Source organism: Neltuma alba, unplaced genomic scaffold, assembly GCF_004799145.2.
Source record: "Neltuma alba isolate B1F8T4 unplaced genomic scaffold, ASM479914v2 tig00011398_pilon, whole genome shotgun sequence".
In the NCBI taxonomy this organism is placed as follows: domain Eukaryota; kingdom Viridiplantae; phylum Streptophyta; class Magnoliopsida; order Fabales; family Fabaceae; genus Neltuma; species Neltuma alba.
Genome location: NW_021636087.1, coordinates 160,375 through 176,223, shown reverse-complemented (window position 1 = coordinate 176,223; position 15,849 = coordinate 160,375). Strand labels below are relative to the sequence as shown.

Here is a 15,849-nt window from a genome sequence, read left to right as displayed (position 1 = left end):
CACACATCAATAAAATGTTCGTAGAATGTAATACATTGGGTAAAATGATTCTAAGAATATTAAAATAAACTTTTCAACAAAATAATATATATATACACACACACTATAATGACAATTACTACAAAAAGTTTTTTTTTTTCGTGTTTTGGCTTGCGTTTTAACTTTTACAGAGCTCTTAATAAAATACCCCGGGGTTAGACAAGAAGAGGGATTGATGAGGGAAGATAGTTTCTTGGTGATTATATGATATACAAATTTTGTATTAAAAAAATAATACTATCCAGGTCTTTAATATAAAAGCTATTTGACTAATTTGAGTAGATTAAAGAAATTAGTTAAGTTAGTTATTTATAATAAATAAGTGTTATTTTTTTCTAAAATATCCTTGTTAATCAAGTGTATTCGCTAAAACTACCATTATGATAAGGCTACCTTGAAAAAAATAGATAAATATGAGAAAATAAAATAGATTAAAATCTTATATTTAGGATCAATAAGAACCGGGAGGTAATAGAATATGTGAGTGCATATACTGTTGTAAAATTGCTATGGTTCATGATAGGGGGAGTTTGACAATTATTAGAATCACTTGAAATTTTTTTTTTTCATGCCACATATTTACGTTTTAGTAGTATATCATAAAAATCACTTTTGAAAAACTAATTTCGAGTCTTGATTCAATTAGTCAGTTCAAACTGGTTCACCAATCATGATGACTCAATTTTCCAGAATGATTTAGCTCATAAGAATGGATTGAAAGATTCATTTGTCGATGATTGGCTCGGTTGATCCCATCCAAGCAATCATGCATTGGAGTCACTAATTAATAAAATTAATGATTTTAACTAATTTATTTAAATAATCAATAAATCAGTAAATAAGACAACAAGAAATTAAGCTTCTTTACTTAAACTCTTTTTTATTTAAAATACTACCTCAGTTCTTATATTTTTTTAAAAGTTTTTTTACTTAAAATAAATCAAGTTATGTAATTCTATAACTTCTTTGGTCAAAATGTAATTCTTTAACTCAACAAATTAAAATGGGAGAATTGTAATAGAGTTCTATGAAAAAAAAAAAACTATCAAAAAGCCTCAATGACAAGTTAAGAAATTGTCATTTCTTACTTTAAAATTTTATTATTACAAGATGCTAAGCCGTTGTTAAAATTTTACAGTAATTATTTTTTTTAATTAAAATTTATATATTTTTTCTGTTCATTTCAATTCATTAACCTCCGGTACGATTTCGACGAGGCTAACCGAGTCCTCAGGTTTTAGGTCGGCCGAGTCAACTCGCCTGGTTTCTCCTTACGGGAAAGGCTTTCGGATTGGGTTGTCGCCTAGTCGGCTCTCTTCCACTCCATCAAAATCCCTCTCACCCTACACTTTTCCTTCTCTTTCGATTTTCTCTCTCTAAATTCTTCGTCTTTAGAGAGGGATAACTCGATTCCATCAGGACCTCTTCGCCGATGAAAATCTTCTGAGAAAATCCTACCCCAATTTTCCGTCAATCCAAACGGATAAGCCCTCCCAAATGTCACTTGCGGTGTTCCAAACGGCTCAAATCATGCCCATGAACTCTCACGCTGCCACAAAGGCCTTGCCGCCGAATCCCTCGTTGCCGACCCCGAAACACGGTTCTCTCCAGCTAGTTATAAAGCCCACCGGCTTCAAGCTCAGGCGACGATTTTTGGTGGTCAAAGCCTCGGCTACCTCTGAGGTGGAGAATGGTTCGGCGGCTTTATTGGAACGGTGCTTTAGGTTGCCAGATGCTCCCGGTACTTCCGATTCTTCGCTGCCTTCATCCTCTTCAATGAATTTGGGTCCCGTAATGAAGGGAAAATACAGTTCGCTTGGTGCCGTGACATTAGAAAAATCCAAACTCGATTTGTCGCAGAAGCAAACCAAGTCTAGTCCTCAGGTTAGTGTCCAAACGTTGAGTTGAAGACTTCGGGTTAATACCCTGTGGTTATTTTTTTGACAATTTTTATGAGAATATAAGGGAGTGGAAGAATGAATGGTCAATTAGCTGTTTCTGCTCTATACAATGTTCAGTAGAATGAGGACCATGCCTTTGCACAACTTGACCGTCTGACAGTGGCAAAAATATTTTTGTTTTTTAGGGTGCCTTCCCTTTTCTTTGTGGGGGTTTTTTTTGGGGTGGGGGGTGGGGGGAAAGAGCAGCGACGGTGAACATCGTAGATACAAATAGAAATTGAATGCTGAAACGAAGCAATACTTGCGTCCAACTGCTAACTAGTGTCCCTTATTACATTTCTACACTGCTGACAACGAAGGTTAAATAAGTTATGGTTGCTTGCCGATCATGTATGCGATACTTAAATCTCCAATTTAGGGACTAGTTCTGGTTATCATCTTAATTTTTGAATAGGTGTGATTATTCAAGTTAACCTTTTTTTTTTTTTTTTAATTTTCTTGATAAAATATATACCTTCGGGGCAATGCATTTTTCAGGAAGTCTGACTAATTGCTCTGTGTGTGTGTGTGTGTGTGGTTTACAAGGCTATTGTGCTGAGTCATTGACCTTTACGTTAGAATGAATGATATATCAAGTTGTTCATAGGGCAGAGTACTAAAAAATAAGCCAAATGCAGCACTTGTGATGCGTAATATATATCTTTTTAATTCTTTGGATTTGCTTCTTCTCGAGAATATGATTACTTTGATCAAGTAGCATGTTTAAGCTTTGCCTACAGCTTAGTAATAATTGTGATTGTAATTTATAACGTCTATGACATAAACATTAAGTTTAATCAATTATAAATCCACTGTTGTTGATAATGTAACCCCTCTCTTGTCTGAACTATTATTTAAACTTTGCAGCTTGATGTTGGGGGAGGAGGAGGAGATATTGGAAAGAAAATCAATCATGGTGGTGGTGATGGAGGTGACGATGGTGGTGATGATGATGATTACTTTGATGACTTTGATGAGGGTGATGATGGAGATGAGGGTGGCTTGTTTAGGAGACGTATACTCCTTGAAGAGGTTAGAAATCTCACTAAATAATCTTTTTGGATAATATATGCTTTATTTTGCTTTCTTTCACAATTTCATATACAAATGAAGCTCTTTGTGTCCTTGTCACAGTTATTTGACCGTAAATTTGTGGATGCGGTGTTAAATGAGTGGCAAAAAACAATGATGGATTTGCCTGCTGGGTTACGCCAAGCTTATGAAATGGTAGACTTGTTTTCAGGGCTGCAGGCAGCTTTTAGGCTTTCAGTGATGTATCACTTTACTGACTGAAATTATATTTCCAGGGTTTGGTTAGCTCAGCTCAGATGGTAAAATTCCTAGCAATTAATGCCAGGCCAACTGTTAGCAGGTTTATTTCCCGAGGGCTACCACAAGGAATGTCAAGGGCTTTTATTGGCAGGTGAGTTTATTTTTGACGAGCTGACATTAAATTAAGGGCACATATTTATGCATTTACACATAATTTAGTCTTTATTACAACCAAGATAGCCACATTGAAAAGGTGATAGACTATGTTAGCACCTTGAGGCAGGCGGTGCCAGAGGAATTCTTGCCTGAGTGAAGAAAGGAAATGAGATGGGAATAAAGTATGAAAATATGCTGTGTCAGTGGACAATATCTAATGTATGAACTATTGTGATGACCTTTGACATATGAATTAACTTTTCATGTATGCTAATCAGATAAAACAATGCAATATTAAGGACGTGAGTCAGAAAATGCTGGTCTTGTTTTAAAATACTAAACCTGATAGTTTTGACTATTCAGGGTGGGTTTTTTTTAGGTTTATGTATTAATAGAAAATTAACCTAGTCTGTGCAAGGCACCTGAGCTACGCACCTTTCTTCCATTTGAATGGCACCAAACCCATTGCCAAGCGAGCATTTGGATGAAGTTCTCTTGCCTCAATGCCTCCAGCAGCATGGGGTCTCTTGTCACCTTGCTTCAGAGCCATAGTTTCTAAGAGGAGTGTCTTTGTTTACACCAATCACAACATGCAATTGACCTAGCCATGTTATGAGCAAAGGAGTTGAATTTCTACTAATTTGTGTGGCGGCCCAGAGCTGCATTTTTCAATTTGAAAGTAACATCTAGCAAAATTGTTTTGCTGATTCAACACATTATTTTTTAATGTTTATCCACTAGAATTAGGATTTATTGGGTTGTTTATCTTTGAGTGTTCTGCATTATCTCAGTATAATAGTATATCTAGGTTATCTTATAATTAGCCTAGTTATCTTTATCGATAAGATTAGGATTTGAATTTGAATTTAAATTAACATTATCTTATTATTTTTATTGCTCTATAAATAGAGTTAGGGTTCTCAGTTGTATTCAGCTTTTGATTTGATTGAATAAGAATTCTTATTTTCCCGGCCTCCCCTCTCTCCTTTCTCTCTGTTTCCTCTCCTTTTCTCTTGTCTCTCTTCCACTTCCCCCTTGCCGTTTCACACCTGTCAACTCCTATAACCATAACAGGGAACAAGGAAGGAAGGACTCATGTATGTTTCTCCAAGAAACCTGAAGGCTGTATTTTAGGTCAGCATGGGTACACTAATTGACAGATAGATACAAATCTATCATCGTTTTGTTTTATTTTCATGAGGGTATTACAGTAGGCTATGTTGTTTCAATATATATTTGTCCTTTATGATGTGGAGTTGTTATTGTTGGATATCAACATCTGAAGTCAGTCTTCTTAATCTTTAGAGAACATGGTATAGATGTCCTCTCATGTCTGATAAGACTTAGTAGTTTAGCTGACCTCTTAAATGTGTGAAAAATTTAGTGATCTCTTTCACTCATCTGTTTAATTTTTATTAAAAGTGTATAGTTTAATACACATGCATTAATGTTATATTGCACAGGTTGCTTGCAGATCCTGCATTTATGTATAGGCTTCTATTGGAAGAGGCTGCTACAATAGGTTTCTCAGCGTGGTGGGAGTTTAAAAACCGGAAGGATAGGTGTGTTGTCTGTTTTAAAACTACTTGAAGATATGTTTGATGTTCTCATTGAATGAATTTAACCATTCACTTAATAATTGCTAACTTCAACCTGACTCCAGGATAAAGCAGGAATGGGATCTTGCACTTATCAATGTGCTCACTGTGGCCGCTTGCAATGCTGTAGTTGTTTGGTCACTTGCTCCTTGTCGATCATACGGAAACACATTTCGGTTTGATTTACAAAATACCTTGCAGAAGCTTCCAAACAACATATTTGAAAAGAGCTATCCACTTAGAGAATTTGACTTGCAAAAGAGAATCCAATGTTTCTTATACAAGGCTGCAGAGTTGTGCATGGTTGGGTTGAGTACTGGGGCGGTACAAGGTGCATTGTCAAACACATTGGCTAGTAAAAAGGAGGGAAGGTAAGCGAGGGTGAAACCAAAACAGTGTTCAATTATGTTCAAATTTGGTTCATTCAAGTACTGAAATGTATAATTCTGCATCTAATTGATGGAACTACAGTTACTAAACGCCACCTTTTATTGTATTTCATGTGACTTTGGAATTGTCCGCAGGTTATCTGTGACAGTTCCCAGTGTGAGCAGCAATGCGCTTGGTTATGGTGCTTTCCTTGGAATCTATGCTAACCTGAGATACCAACTATTATGCGGATTTGATAGAGCAATGATTAGCCATTTTGATGTTATTGGAGTTGCATTGTTCTTTAGCACAGCCTTGAGGTCTGTTTCTCGTGCTAAATCAGTAGCATTTTTAGTTACTGAGCCGCATTTTTGCTTCCTTTTCTTGTCTCTGGCCTTTTCACTAGTGCTTCTTTTTCAACAATTGGCTTCATATATGGAGCCGCACATACCTGACATTATTAGCAAATGTTTTTTATTTGACTCTAGTACTTGCAGGGGTGATGGGATATTATTTAGAGATGCTATTTCTTGAGCATTAATTGTGGACTTTGTGCAGGGCATTGAATGTTCAATTAGGAGAGACCTCCAGGCGTGCCTGGCTCGGAGTTGAGGTAGATCCCCTGGCTCATTCAGATGACTTGTTGAAAGTATACAGGAGGTCTTCTGAGAATGAAGAAAAGTCATCTTCAAAATGGTTTATATCAAAGAATGCAGTTGTATCTGGGCTTGGGCTGCTGGGCATCAAACAGGGCAGTCTAGACTCCGCCGCTAACTCAGAATCTTCAGCTCCTAAAGCACGGAGGAAAAGAATTGTCCGGAAGAAGGTTGCTGCAGGGTCAGCTTAATTCTTCTGATACAAACTTAGACACTGCTCAAATTTTGCCCTATTTTGGTAGAATCTAGTCAATCTACTAGATTGTCCTTGGCTATTTTTGGCTTCTCCACAGAACTCTGAGAGGGGGGGTTAACTTGTGGGCCTAGATGTCACCACGCCAACTAAGTTTGAGGAGGTTTCTTTTCTTCTACTTGTTTTAGCCAATTCTTATATTGATCATTTTGCGTTGGTTGACTGGATTTTCCTTAATTTTTTTTTCCCAATAAAATAGGTTTAGTTCTTGTAAGAAGAATCCTATTTCTAAATTCTGTTGATATTGAAACACTTGCCTTAGTTCTCATATCATTTGAAACACTTGCCGTGGTTCAATTATCGTCTTCATGAATTATTGTTCCTGAGGAGTAAAGACCAAAGAGTGATGTTTCAGAGAATTGTACCTGTGTATACATACATTCCTCAAGTCCCTGTTATATTCTTCGCAACCTCAATGGAAGCATTGCAAGCCATCGTGGGCCATGAGCACCCTGGGCTTTTTTTTTTCCCTGCCACCCATACGTTGCATTTTTGAAGGGTATCACTGTATCAGGACACTTCAGTTAATATTACCTTGAGATACTATTTAATATTACCTTCAGATACTATAAACATGCGCGCACACGTAATATTGAGCAATAATATTTATTAAATAAGAACAATGCAATTTCTTTCAATTCAAACCTCAAGTATTGCACCTAGAGTTGGTTAAGAAAAAATTTAGATGTGTTGGGTTTAACAATTATTATAGTCAGGACATAGCTTCAAGTGTGGTGTTAGATTCAAAAAGGACGTATTGAATTTAAAAAGTGCTTGCAAAATTGTATATTGCTTTCTAATAATTCTTAGTAGGATTTCAAGAGCAATACACCATGTCCGTGGGGCCTTCTCCATGAGATCATGACAGAATTGCTCAGGAGGAGCGGAGGACAAATGGGGGAAAATATCCAGCTGTTGGGAATTCTATGATATTGCATGATATATTCCTCTGATCTTATTTATAAAACATTTCTAGTATATTTTATATAAATAAAAAAAACCTTAAAAAGTATTAACTTTTTATTAAAATATAACAATTTTTTAACTTTATCTATATTTAATATATATATCTTTCAAAAGAGATAACTACCTGTATTATAATAAATAAAAGATAAAATAGTATATTTATGCTGAAAATTTAATAAAGCGACTTATAAATAAGACAAAAAAAAATCTTCTTTTTCTATCCTATAAATAGGACTAGATGAGTACTTTTGATTGGAACAGAGTGACCTGAGCCATTGGCCATCAAATAATCTCATCCGCTCATTTCAATTAATGAGACGGTGCGTTTTGTGATGAGCGCCATGGTGCTCTTCCCGGTGGGTGTGATTACCCAAGCTGCGCTCCACGATATTAGCCTGACGAGCAGCCAGCCCAACTGTCTTCTTCAATGGCTACTCTCGGGGTTTCCCCTGCTGCTATTCCCAGGTCTATCAGATTTAGCATTGATTCTCATCCTTCCTTCTCTGCTTCTCTCCCAAACCCTCTTTTCTCTTCCTCTTCCCCAAAATTCCTTATCCCTCTCACCATAATACCCTTCGTGGATTCTTCAAAATGGAGCAACAGGGTTTCTTTTTTCCCTGGGTTTCTTAGTAGAAGGAAAGATGTTCAGAGCCTCAAGGAGGAGCTTTATCAGACAATTGCACCTCTTGACCGAGGCGCCGAAGCTACCCCGGAGGATCAAGAACGTGTGGACCTGGTGGAACCTACGCATCATTCTGAAACCTTAGAATTTTGCTTCCGTATTTTTTTTGTTTTATTAATAATTGGGTCTTTTCTAGATTGCTCGTAAACTTGAGGCCTTGAACTCTGTAAAGAAGCCTCTCAAGTCCGATTTGCTGAATGGGAAATGGGAGCTTCTGTACACAACATCTCAGTCTATTTTGCAAACGCAGGTTTGTGATTGTGTAATAGTGGGTAAAACTTCGCTAGTTTGAGCTTCTCTGGTCGGTTGACGTGATACTATCTTCATCCCTGAATGTTAGGGAATCCATCTTAAATGTATTTTTTTTTTTAAAAAAAGGAAGTCATCTTAAATTTTAGATTAGAAGATCGAATATGTAATAATTATTTTGAAAGACCAAGTGCATATAGATAAACTTAAAGAATATCACTATTGCTTGGGAAAGTTGCTACGATTTTAGGAAACTTACCAGCCAAATTTAAAACTATAGTAACTTCTTAAAAATTTAGGTGCAAGTCTCCTAAAACTCCTTAATTTTGGTATTTGAAGATAATTACAAAGTTTATGATCTTTTAATTTGAGCTCTTACGTATAATTTTCTATTTCTAACATGTCCCGACAATCACTGCGTTAGGGCGGGCCCAAGGCTTGTGGATATGCCTTTGATGGCCCACTATGTATGGCTTTCATGTTTCCTTGAACTCCTATTGGCAGAGATTAATATATGAGGAGCACATCCAAAAACACTATGTTTGTGGATAAGTTACATGTAATTTGTTTTTGGTTTCTCATGATATGTATAACTTTGTTGCTTTCTTAATTTTATTAATCTTCCTTATTAAAGTGAGGATTGATTGTGATCATGGTAGAGACCAAAGTTCTTGCGACCAAATGGAAAGATCTATCAGGCCATTAATCTGGATACTTTGAGAGCTCAAAATTTGGAAACTTGGCCATTCTACAACCAGGTACTCTTACTACTTTAATAGCTTTTAAGAAATTTGTGTAATTACTCACTAATTTCCTCTTCCATTATTTTCAAATCTATTTTTATTCCTATAGAAATTTAGTATGATTTGGAATTTGGAGCCTACAAATTTCTCACCATTACTGCAGGCTACTGCCAATTTAGTGCCTCTAAACTCGAAAAGGGTGGCTGTGAAGTTTGACTCCTTCAAAATTGCCAGTCTGGTAGGTGATGTGTGCTGGCGTCACTTCTCATATTTGATTTATCGGTCACATACTCAGAATATGCTGATGTCCGAGCCAGAGCATGCTATTAACCTCCCAAACTTTTCTTTTACTGGATCAAGCACCGTTTTCTTATTACGGTGAATTGCATCTAGGATTCCTAGAAAGATGCATTGATACACTTGACACTGTTTTCTTAAACTTGGCCTAAAAGAGTGATAACTTAATGGGGAAAAAAGAGGCCACGAGAAGATATTTAGAGGCAAGAGCTTGGATTGAACTCATGGGCATCCCAATGCATATGAATTCTTAGTTATATCAAAGTTTAGCTAATGACCATAATGTAGAGAGATGTCATTGTTTTTCCTTTGTATTACGGAACCAGAGATGTTATTGAAACTAAATCCCTTCTCTGCACATTTGGCTTAATGCACTGAGGATTTTACTCCCAGAGTGCTTCTTAACGGAATTGAATCTAAGTTGTCAAAGAGGAATCCTATCTTCTCTGAGCTAACAGCACCTTTGCAGCAGCAGAGTTTCTTGGTTGACGTTATTTACTTCTGAACCTTTTCTTCTTTTTGGAGGAGGATTAACGATTACTGTTGTGACATATATTCTTTCTGTTACATGCATAGTAACAAACTATTGACTGGAATTCATATCAAACGTCCGTATTTCTTTTTGTGTGTTTGTGTGCAAGTTATCTATTTTTCTGCGGTAAATGACTTTATGAATGGTAATCTCAGATACCTATTAAATCTCGTGGAAGTGGTCGTGGTCAGATAGAAATTACTTATTTGGATGAAGACTTAAGGTAAATCCTTCAGTTTTGAGAGGTTATTATATATTGACTGTCCCTGTCAATATATAATAATAACAAAACTTTATTATTAGAATAAATTTCGTTGTTGTTATTGTTTTTTTTTTTGATACAAAGGAAAGAGAAAACTCAACGCTGGTAAGCTAAATAAAACTAAATAAAAACCAGGGAGTGGCATCCTGCTTACGTGATCCCACTCTCCAGGAGAAGTCTTGCCGTCGTATCTCCCGAAATGATTTGTAGGCCTATGCCCATAGAGAGAGAGCGCTTTGCAAAGAAGTCGGCCTTGTTGTTCTCATCCCGTTGAATTGGAATCAGCTGCATATCCCAATGTCTTCTTATCAAGTCTTGTAAATCCCGAATGAGGCTATGATCCTTGTGCATTACACCGTCATCGGATTCTACTAGCTTGCAAACTTCCAGTGCGTCCGTACAGAGAGATAGCTTTCGAATCCCCACGTCCCATGCACAACGAAGGCCCATGATACACCCCCACAGCTCCGCAGTGAGGCTGTCCCCATCTGCCAGACGAAGCATGAATGCCTCTACGATCTTACCATCAGGGCTTTTGATAATTCCCCCACAACCAACACGTTGAGAAGCGTAGGAGAATGCCCCGTCAACTAGAGCGACAAAACGGTCACGTTCTCTGGGTTCTGTTCTGTCTAGTTCCGGGCTCGGTTGTTTAATGATCTTGCTTTTATGAGAAAGGATCTGCACCGCCTTACCCATGCAACGTAGGATCCCATTAACTTCCGCGATGCATGCCGGGGCGCTTGTGTTGGTATCCTGATGTACCCTTTCGTTCCGTTTTTTCCAGAGCACCCAGCAAAGGATCCCAAATCTCGCATCCCAGCGGCCTTGCTGGTCTTTTCGTTGACTGTACAGATTATAGTGGATCCATTCTTTCAGCTCCTGTTGCCAAAAACTATTATCTGTTCTGGGGATACCCAAGGCCTCCCAAGTTGCACTAGCTAGATCGCAGTCACGAAGTATATGTATGATGTCCTCCTTCTTCCCAGAGCACCACTTGCAGGTCCCATCCTGATGCAATCCTCGTCGAAATTTCTCTTCATTCGTGAATAGTCTATCATGCAGGATTAACCACAACGTCGTCTTGCACCGTTGTGGAATCCGTAGTCTCCAAATTCTCGCCCACTCAGGGCTCTGTCGATTCTGCTCCTTCGCAACTAGTTGGTAGGCTGATTTTACTGAAAACACTCCACTCTTTTCATGTTTCCACCAAACCTGAGACACCCCATTCCTCTGCACCATCTCTACACCCTGTTTGACCAAGTCCCACGTAGCTTTAATTCCACTCCAAGCCCTAGAGCCCTTCTGTTCATGTCGATGGTGGGAAGGGTGTCATTACCACAGCGGTATTTGCCTCTCATCACGTTGACCCAGAGTGCATTTCGGTTTGTTATAAGACCCCAACCAACCTTCATGAGGAATGCCCTGTTTTGGAGACTGGCGTGTCTAATACCAAGGCCTCCGTGCCCTTTCTCTAAGCAGACCCGGTCCCAAGAGACGAGGTGCGCTTTTCTTTTATCCGTAGTTGAGCCCCAAAGGAAGTCTCGAGAGCAACGGTCTATATCATCACAGCAGCTTGTGGGCAGTAACGCCGTTTGCATGACATGGTTCGGTATTGCCGAGGCCACACTTTTGATCAACGTGTTCCTTCCCGCCAACGAGAGTGTGTGTATCTTCCAACTACTAAGTCTCATGCGGACCTTGTCAATAACGTACTGATAAGTATTTTTAGTTACTCGATCATGATGTAGGGGCACACCAAGGTATTTTCCCAAGTCTGCAGCCGGAGTAAAACCCAGTTCGTTACTCAATTGTGTTCTTCTATTGTGGTTCACATTGTGGGAAAAGAAGACCCTTGTCTTAGCGTTGTTCACACGCTGGCCAGAGGCTGCACAGAAAGCATCTAAACACTGCTTGATTACCAAAACTTGGGAGAGGGTTGCTTCAGAAAAGATGATTAAATCATCTGCAAAGAATAGATGGGTTATTGGGGGGCCATCTTTGTTCAATCTAATCGGGTTCCAACACCCTCTCTGTACTTGTTCCTGGATTAGGTGGGCCAACCTTTCCATGCATATCACGAAGAGGTAGGGTGAGAGTGGGTCCCCTTGCCGCAACCCTCTAGTTGGAGTAAACGAATCTGCCTTGCTGCCATTCCAGAGAATTTGCATAGATGGAGTGGTAAGGCACGCCTCTACTAGCCGTATAAACTTTTCTGGAATACTAAGGTCCGTGAGACATTTAATGATGAAGCTCCACCGCACTCTATCATATGCTTTTTCAAGATCAATTTTGATCGCCATGAAGCCTTTTCTGCCTTTCATGTTTCTCATGGAGTGGACCACTTCCTGCGCCACTAAAATATTGTCAGAGCTAAGTCTACCAGGAACAAAGCTACACTGGTTGGGAGCTATGATGCTTGGTAGGCAGTGTTTGAGTCGGTTCGCAAGGATTTTTGTGACCGCCTTATAAATTACATTACACAAACTTATGGGTCGAAAGTCTCTCAAATGCTCCGGTTGGTCTTTCTTTGGTATGAGAACAATCAGCGTCTGATTGATTTCCTTCACTGCTTGGGGACAAGAGAAAATGTTGGTGAGAAAATCAGTGACCGTGTGACTAACATGAGGCCATTGGCTTTGGTAAAACAAAGCATTAAGTCCGTCTGGGCCTGGAGACTTTAAAGCTCCCATATTCATGATGGCATTCTCCACCTCCTCCTTTGAAACATTTTCCCCCAAGCGGCGCAAATTTTGTGGGTCAATGGGAGGGAAAGATACTTCACAAGGGAGAGAGTTTTGATGATGCGTCTCCTCTTGAAATAGTGTGATAAAATATCGGGTAGCCATATCCTTGATGGTACCGTCATCATAGATCCACTCTCCCTCAGCATTCTGGATAGCTTCTATGCTATTTCTTTTCCTTCGTGCATTTGCTCTTAAGTGGAAATATCGAGAGTTTTTATCACCTAGATAGAACCATTCACATTTTGCCTTTTGTGCCCAAATGAGTTCCTCCTGGAGAATTATGTCCTCAAGTTCACCCCAAAGCTGTTGTTGTAGTTGCACTAGAGACGAGAAAGACCCATCCTCTTGAAGCACTCGGTTAATACCATCAAGCCGTTGCATAAGCTTACGTTTCTGTCTTCCCACATGTCCGTAAACCTCATAACTCCAAACTTTCACTTGCCTCGTGAACTGCTCTACATTTTCTTTCCAAGACCTGTCTTTGATCCAGGTTGTGGCTACAAACCTGTCAAAGTCCTCATGCATTACCCAGGAAGAGAGGGAGCGGAAAGGTCGTTGGGTGACGGCAACGTCGCATTTCTCATGCATTTGTAGTAGAATAGGGTGGTGATCTGACTTGAAATGATAGAGCACTTTTGCTGACGCAAAAGGAAATTGGTCAACGAAAGCCGAGTTAGTGAGTATTCTATCCAACTTACTAGCACAACCCTCGCGTCTCCAAGTAAAGAACGGTCCTGCACTCTTCAGCTCTGTAAGCTCCATGCCAACGAACCAGTTGAGGAAGTCCTTATCAATACCTTGAGGAGAGCGAGCAGCGGATCTCCTCTCGTGACTATATAAGGTAGCATTGAAATCCCCCCCTATGTACCATGTACCGTCAACAGTGGATTTCAGACAGGATAACTTTTCCCACAACCTTCGTCGTTTTCCCGCATTAGTACTTGCATAAACGCAGGTGACAAAGTAGTTGGTAGCTCCTTGACCCATCACAAGGTGTATGAGCTGATCATCAGAATCTAATATCTTGACGTTCCAATTCGTGTCATTCCAGAGTACCCATAGTCCACCACTACGTCCATTCGCATCAACAATGTGGGAATTGTTGAAGCCAAGCTTCCTCGCTATGCTTCGCGCTTTATTTCCACTTGACCGAGTCTCCAAGAGTGCTAACAAGTCAATTTTATAGGTTCGACAAAGTTCCCGAACCAGGCCTGGGAAAGACTTCGCCCCAGACCCTCTGCAATTCCAGAATAGGCTATTCATGGGAAACCACGTTCAAGTGGGGTTGGCTTTTAGGGCCGTTGACATTGGTTAATTCAAGATCCACCATCTCAGTTGTTATGCTTCCCTTTGTGCTCCCATCCTTCAGTGCGTTTAATACAGATAGCGCGTTATCGTTGTTCAACATGGGCTCATCAATTTGATCATGGTCCTCGTCCGCATCCTGGCCCACCAGAGCTTCGAAGGGGTTGCTGGACATAAGAAAACTACTAGAGGGCTTCACAGGATTGCTTAAGTCTGCCCGAAGGTGCGTGGTCCTTGGTGAGATATTTTCCTTCTCTTTCTGGCCTAACTGCCCCTTAATCCTCCTATTATGAGTAACTGGGACCCACTTTCTATTATTTGTGGTATCTCTTCCTACCTTTCAGGAATCAGATGTGGTGCCATGCACAAATCGTGCCGTCAATATTTCCTCACTATCAGCTGACTCATTGATCATACGTGATTCCCGCGCACCTTTCCCGTGCGATTGCCATTGCGAGGATCTCGCTGATCTAGTTTCCTTCTGCCCCAAGATTTTCGTGGTTGCTTGTCTCCGCCGTGCTGGTCGTTTGACCAAGTTCCAGGCCCCCAGGACCTCCTTACCCGGTTGTTCGTCGTCCCTGGAACGATTTTCTGACCCCTCCGTGGTTCTAATACGAGTGGATGATGTTGTTATTGTTACTATAATAACGTAGTTGATCACTTTTTATTATTATATTACCTCCAGTTCTTAATATAATAGGTCGTTTGATTTTTATTTTGATTCTAAATATAAAACCCCAATCTATTTTATCTTTTATATTTGTTTTTTTTTTCAAGGCAGTTTTTCTAATAATAGTAGTTTTAGTCATACACTTGATTATCAAGGATATTTTAGGAAAGACAACACGTATTTATTATAAATAACTAGCTTAACTCATTTCCTTAGTCTACTAAAATTAGTCAATTAGCTTTTATATTTAGGACCAGAGATAGTAATAACCAAACTAACAGAACTGTAGGTTCAAATTCTTAATTTAAACCCTAATCACCCCAATTTTTCAATTAGATCGTTAGTCCCCATATGATAGTCAACAATTGCTAGTTTTTCAAGACAGCTTAAGTGCGTGTTATGACTTTCCATTACTTTGTCGTCTTCTGAACTGTCCAGCTTAAGTGCGTATAGCTATGACTTTCCATTACTTTGTAGTCTTCTGAACTGTCTTTGCTTATTTTGGAATCTGAATATCCTTCTTCTGCACAGGATAACAAGAGGTAATAGAGGGAACTTGTTCATTCTGAAAATGGTGGATCCATCCTACAGAGTCCCTCTTTGATGTATTGACTCTAGCAGTTGGTAGCACAGTTGTTTTATTTTCATATTTGTGGGTATGTACGCACATGTGTTTGGTTAAATTTTGTTCATATGTATTTAAAAAATAAAATGTTCATGTGCAACCCCCCCCCCCCAAAAAAAAAGGAAAAATGGGGGCGAAAAAAATTTGTTCTTAGGTTTCCCTCTTTACACCATGAACAATACTCCCTTATGAGTTGGATGGAAGTATTTAAGATAAGTAAACCCAAATTAGTAATTGAAAATTATCTTTTACTGTCCACTAAATTGATAATCTTTCTCTCGTTAATTTGAAATCTCATGAATTTTTTGCTTCTAAAACTCAAAACAAAAATGTTTCTGGCAACGATATGCCCGCCTAGACCGTTAATTACAGACCAAGGGTCCGACGCTTTCTAATACTGGTTAGTTAATAATTAAGGCCATTGTCCTAATGACGGTTTAAAAGGACGAAATTATTATTCTAACAAAAATTGTAATTTTTTGGGTCCG

At 39.1% G+C, this 15,849-nt stretch overlaps 2 protein-coding genes across 2 annotated transcripts; both read left to right on the top strand.

Moving 5' to 3' along the window:
* The first annotated feature begins 1,383 nt into the window (after window positions 1-1,383).
* On the top strand, window positions 1,384-6,637 carry LOC114712919 (protein RETICULATA-RELATED 1, chloroplastic). Its single transcript, XM_028897481.1, has 8 exons — window positions 1,384-1,923; window positions 2,847-3,011; window positions 3,114-3,206; window positions 3,287-3,402; window positions 4,871-4,969; window positions 5,071-5,376; window positions 5,530-5,694; window positions 5,933-6,637. Exons 1-8 carry the CDS (start codon window positions 1,537-1,539, stop codon window positions 6,219-6,221), a joined length of 1,620 nt encoding a protein of 539 aa, XP_028753314.1. The 5' UTR covers window positions 1,384-1,536; the 3' UTR covers window positions 6,222-6,637.
* Window positions 6,638-7,614: 977 nt separating this feature from the next.
* On the top strand, window positions 7,615-15,624 carry LOC114712901 (probable plastid-lipid-associated protein 4, chloroplastic). The gene is made up of 7 exons (XM_028897460.1): window positions 7,615-7,714; window positions 7,853-7,985; window positions 8,068-8,181; window positions 8,840-8,938; window positions 9,087-9,161; window positions 9,908-9,975; window positions 15,268-15,624. Exons 1-7 carry the CDS (start codon window positions 7,677-7,679, stop codon window positions 15,338-15,340), a joined length of 600 nt encoding a protein of 199 aa, XP_028753293.1. The 5' UTR covers window positions 7,615-7,676; the 3' UTR covers window positions 15,341-15,624.
* The last annotated feature ends 225 nt before the right edge of the window (window positions 15,625-15,849 follow it).

Coding starts and splice junctions, on each gene's coding strand:
- LOC114712919 (XM_028897481.1), top strand. CDS start 1,537: ATGTCACTTGCGGTGTTCCAAACGGCTCAAATCATGCCCATGAACTCT. Junction 3,012..3,113: donor GACGTATACTCCTTGAAGAG/GTTAGAAATCTC, acceptor TCCTTGTCACAG/TTATTTGACCGTAAATTTGT. Junction 3,403..4,870: donor TCAAGGGCTTTTATTGGCAG/GTGAGTTTATTT, acceptor TATATTGCACAG/GTTGCTTGCAGATCCTGCAT.
- LOC114712901 (XM_028897460.1), top strand. CDS start 7,677: ATGGCTACTCTCGGGGTTTCCCCTGCTGCTATTCCCAG. Junction 7,715..7,852: donor TCCCCTGCTGCTATTCCCAG/GTCTATCAGATT, acceptor ATGGAGCAACAG/GGTTTCTTTTTTCCCTGGGT. Junction 9,976..15,267: donor TATTTGGATGAAGACTTAAG/GTAAATCCTTCA, acceptor TCTTCTGCACAG/GATAACAAGAGGTAATAGAG.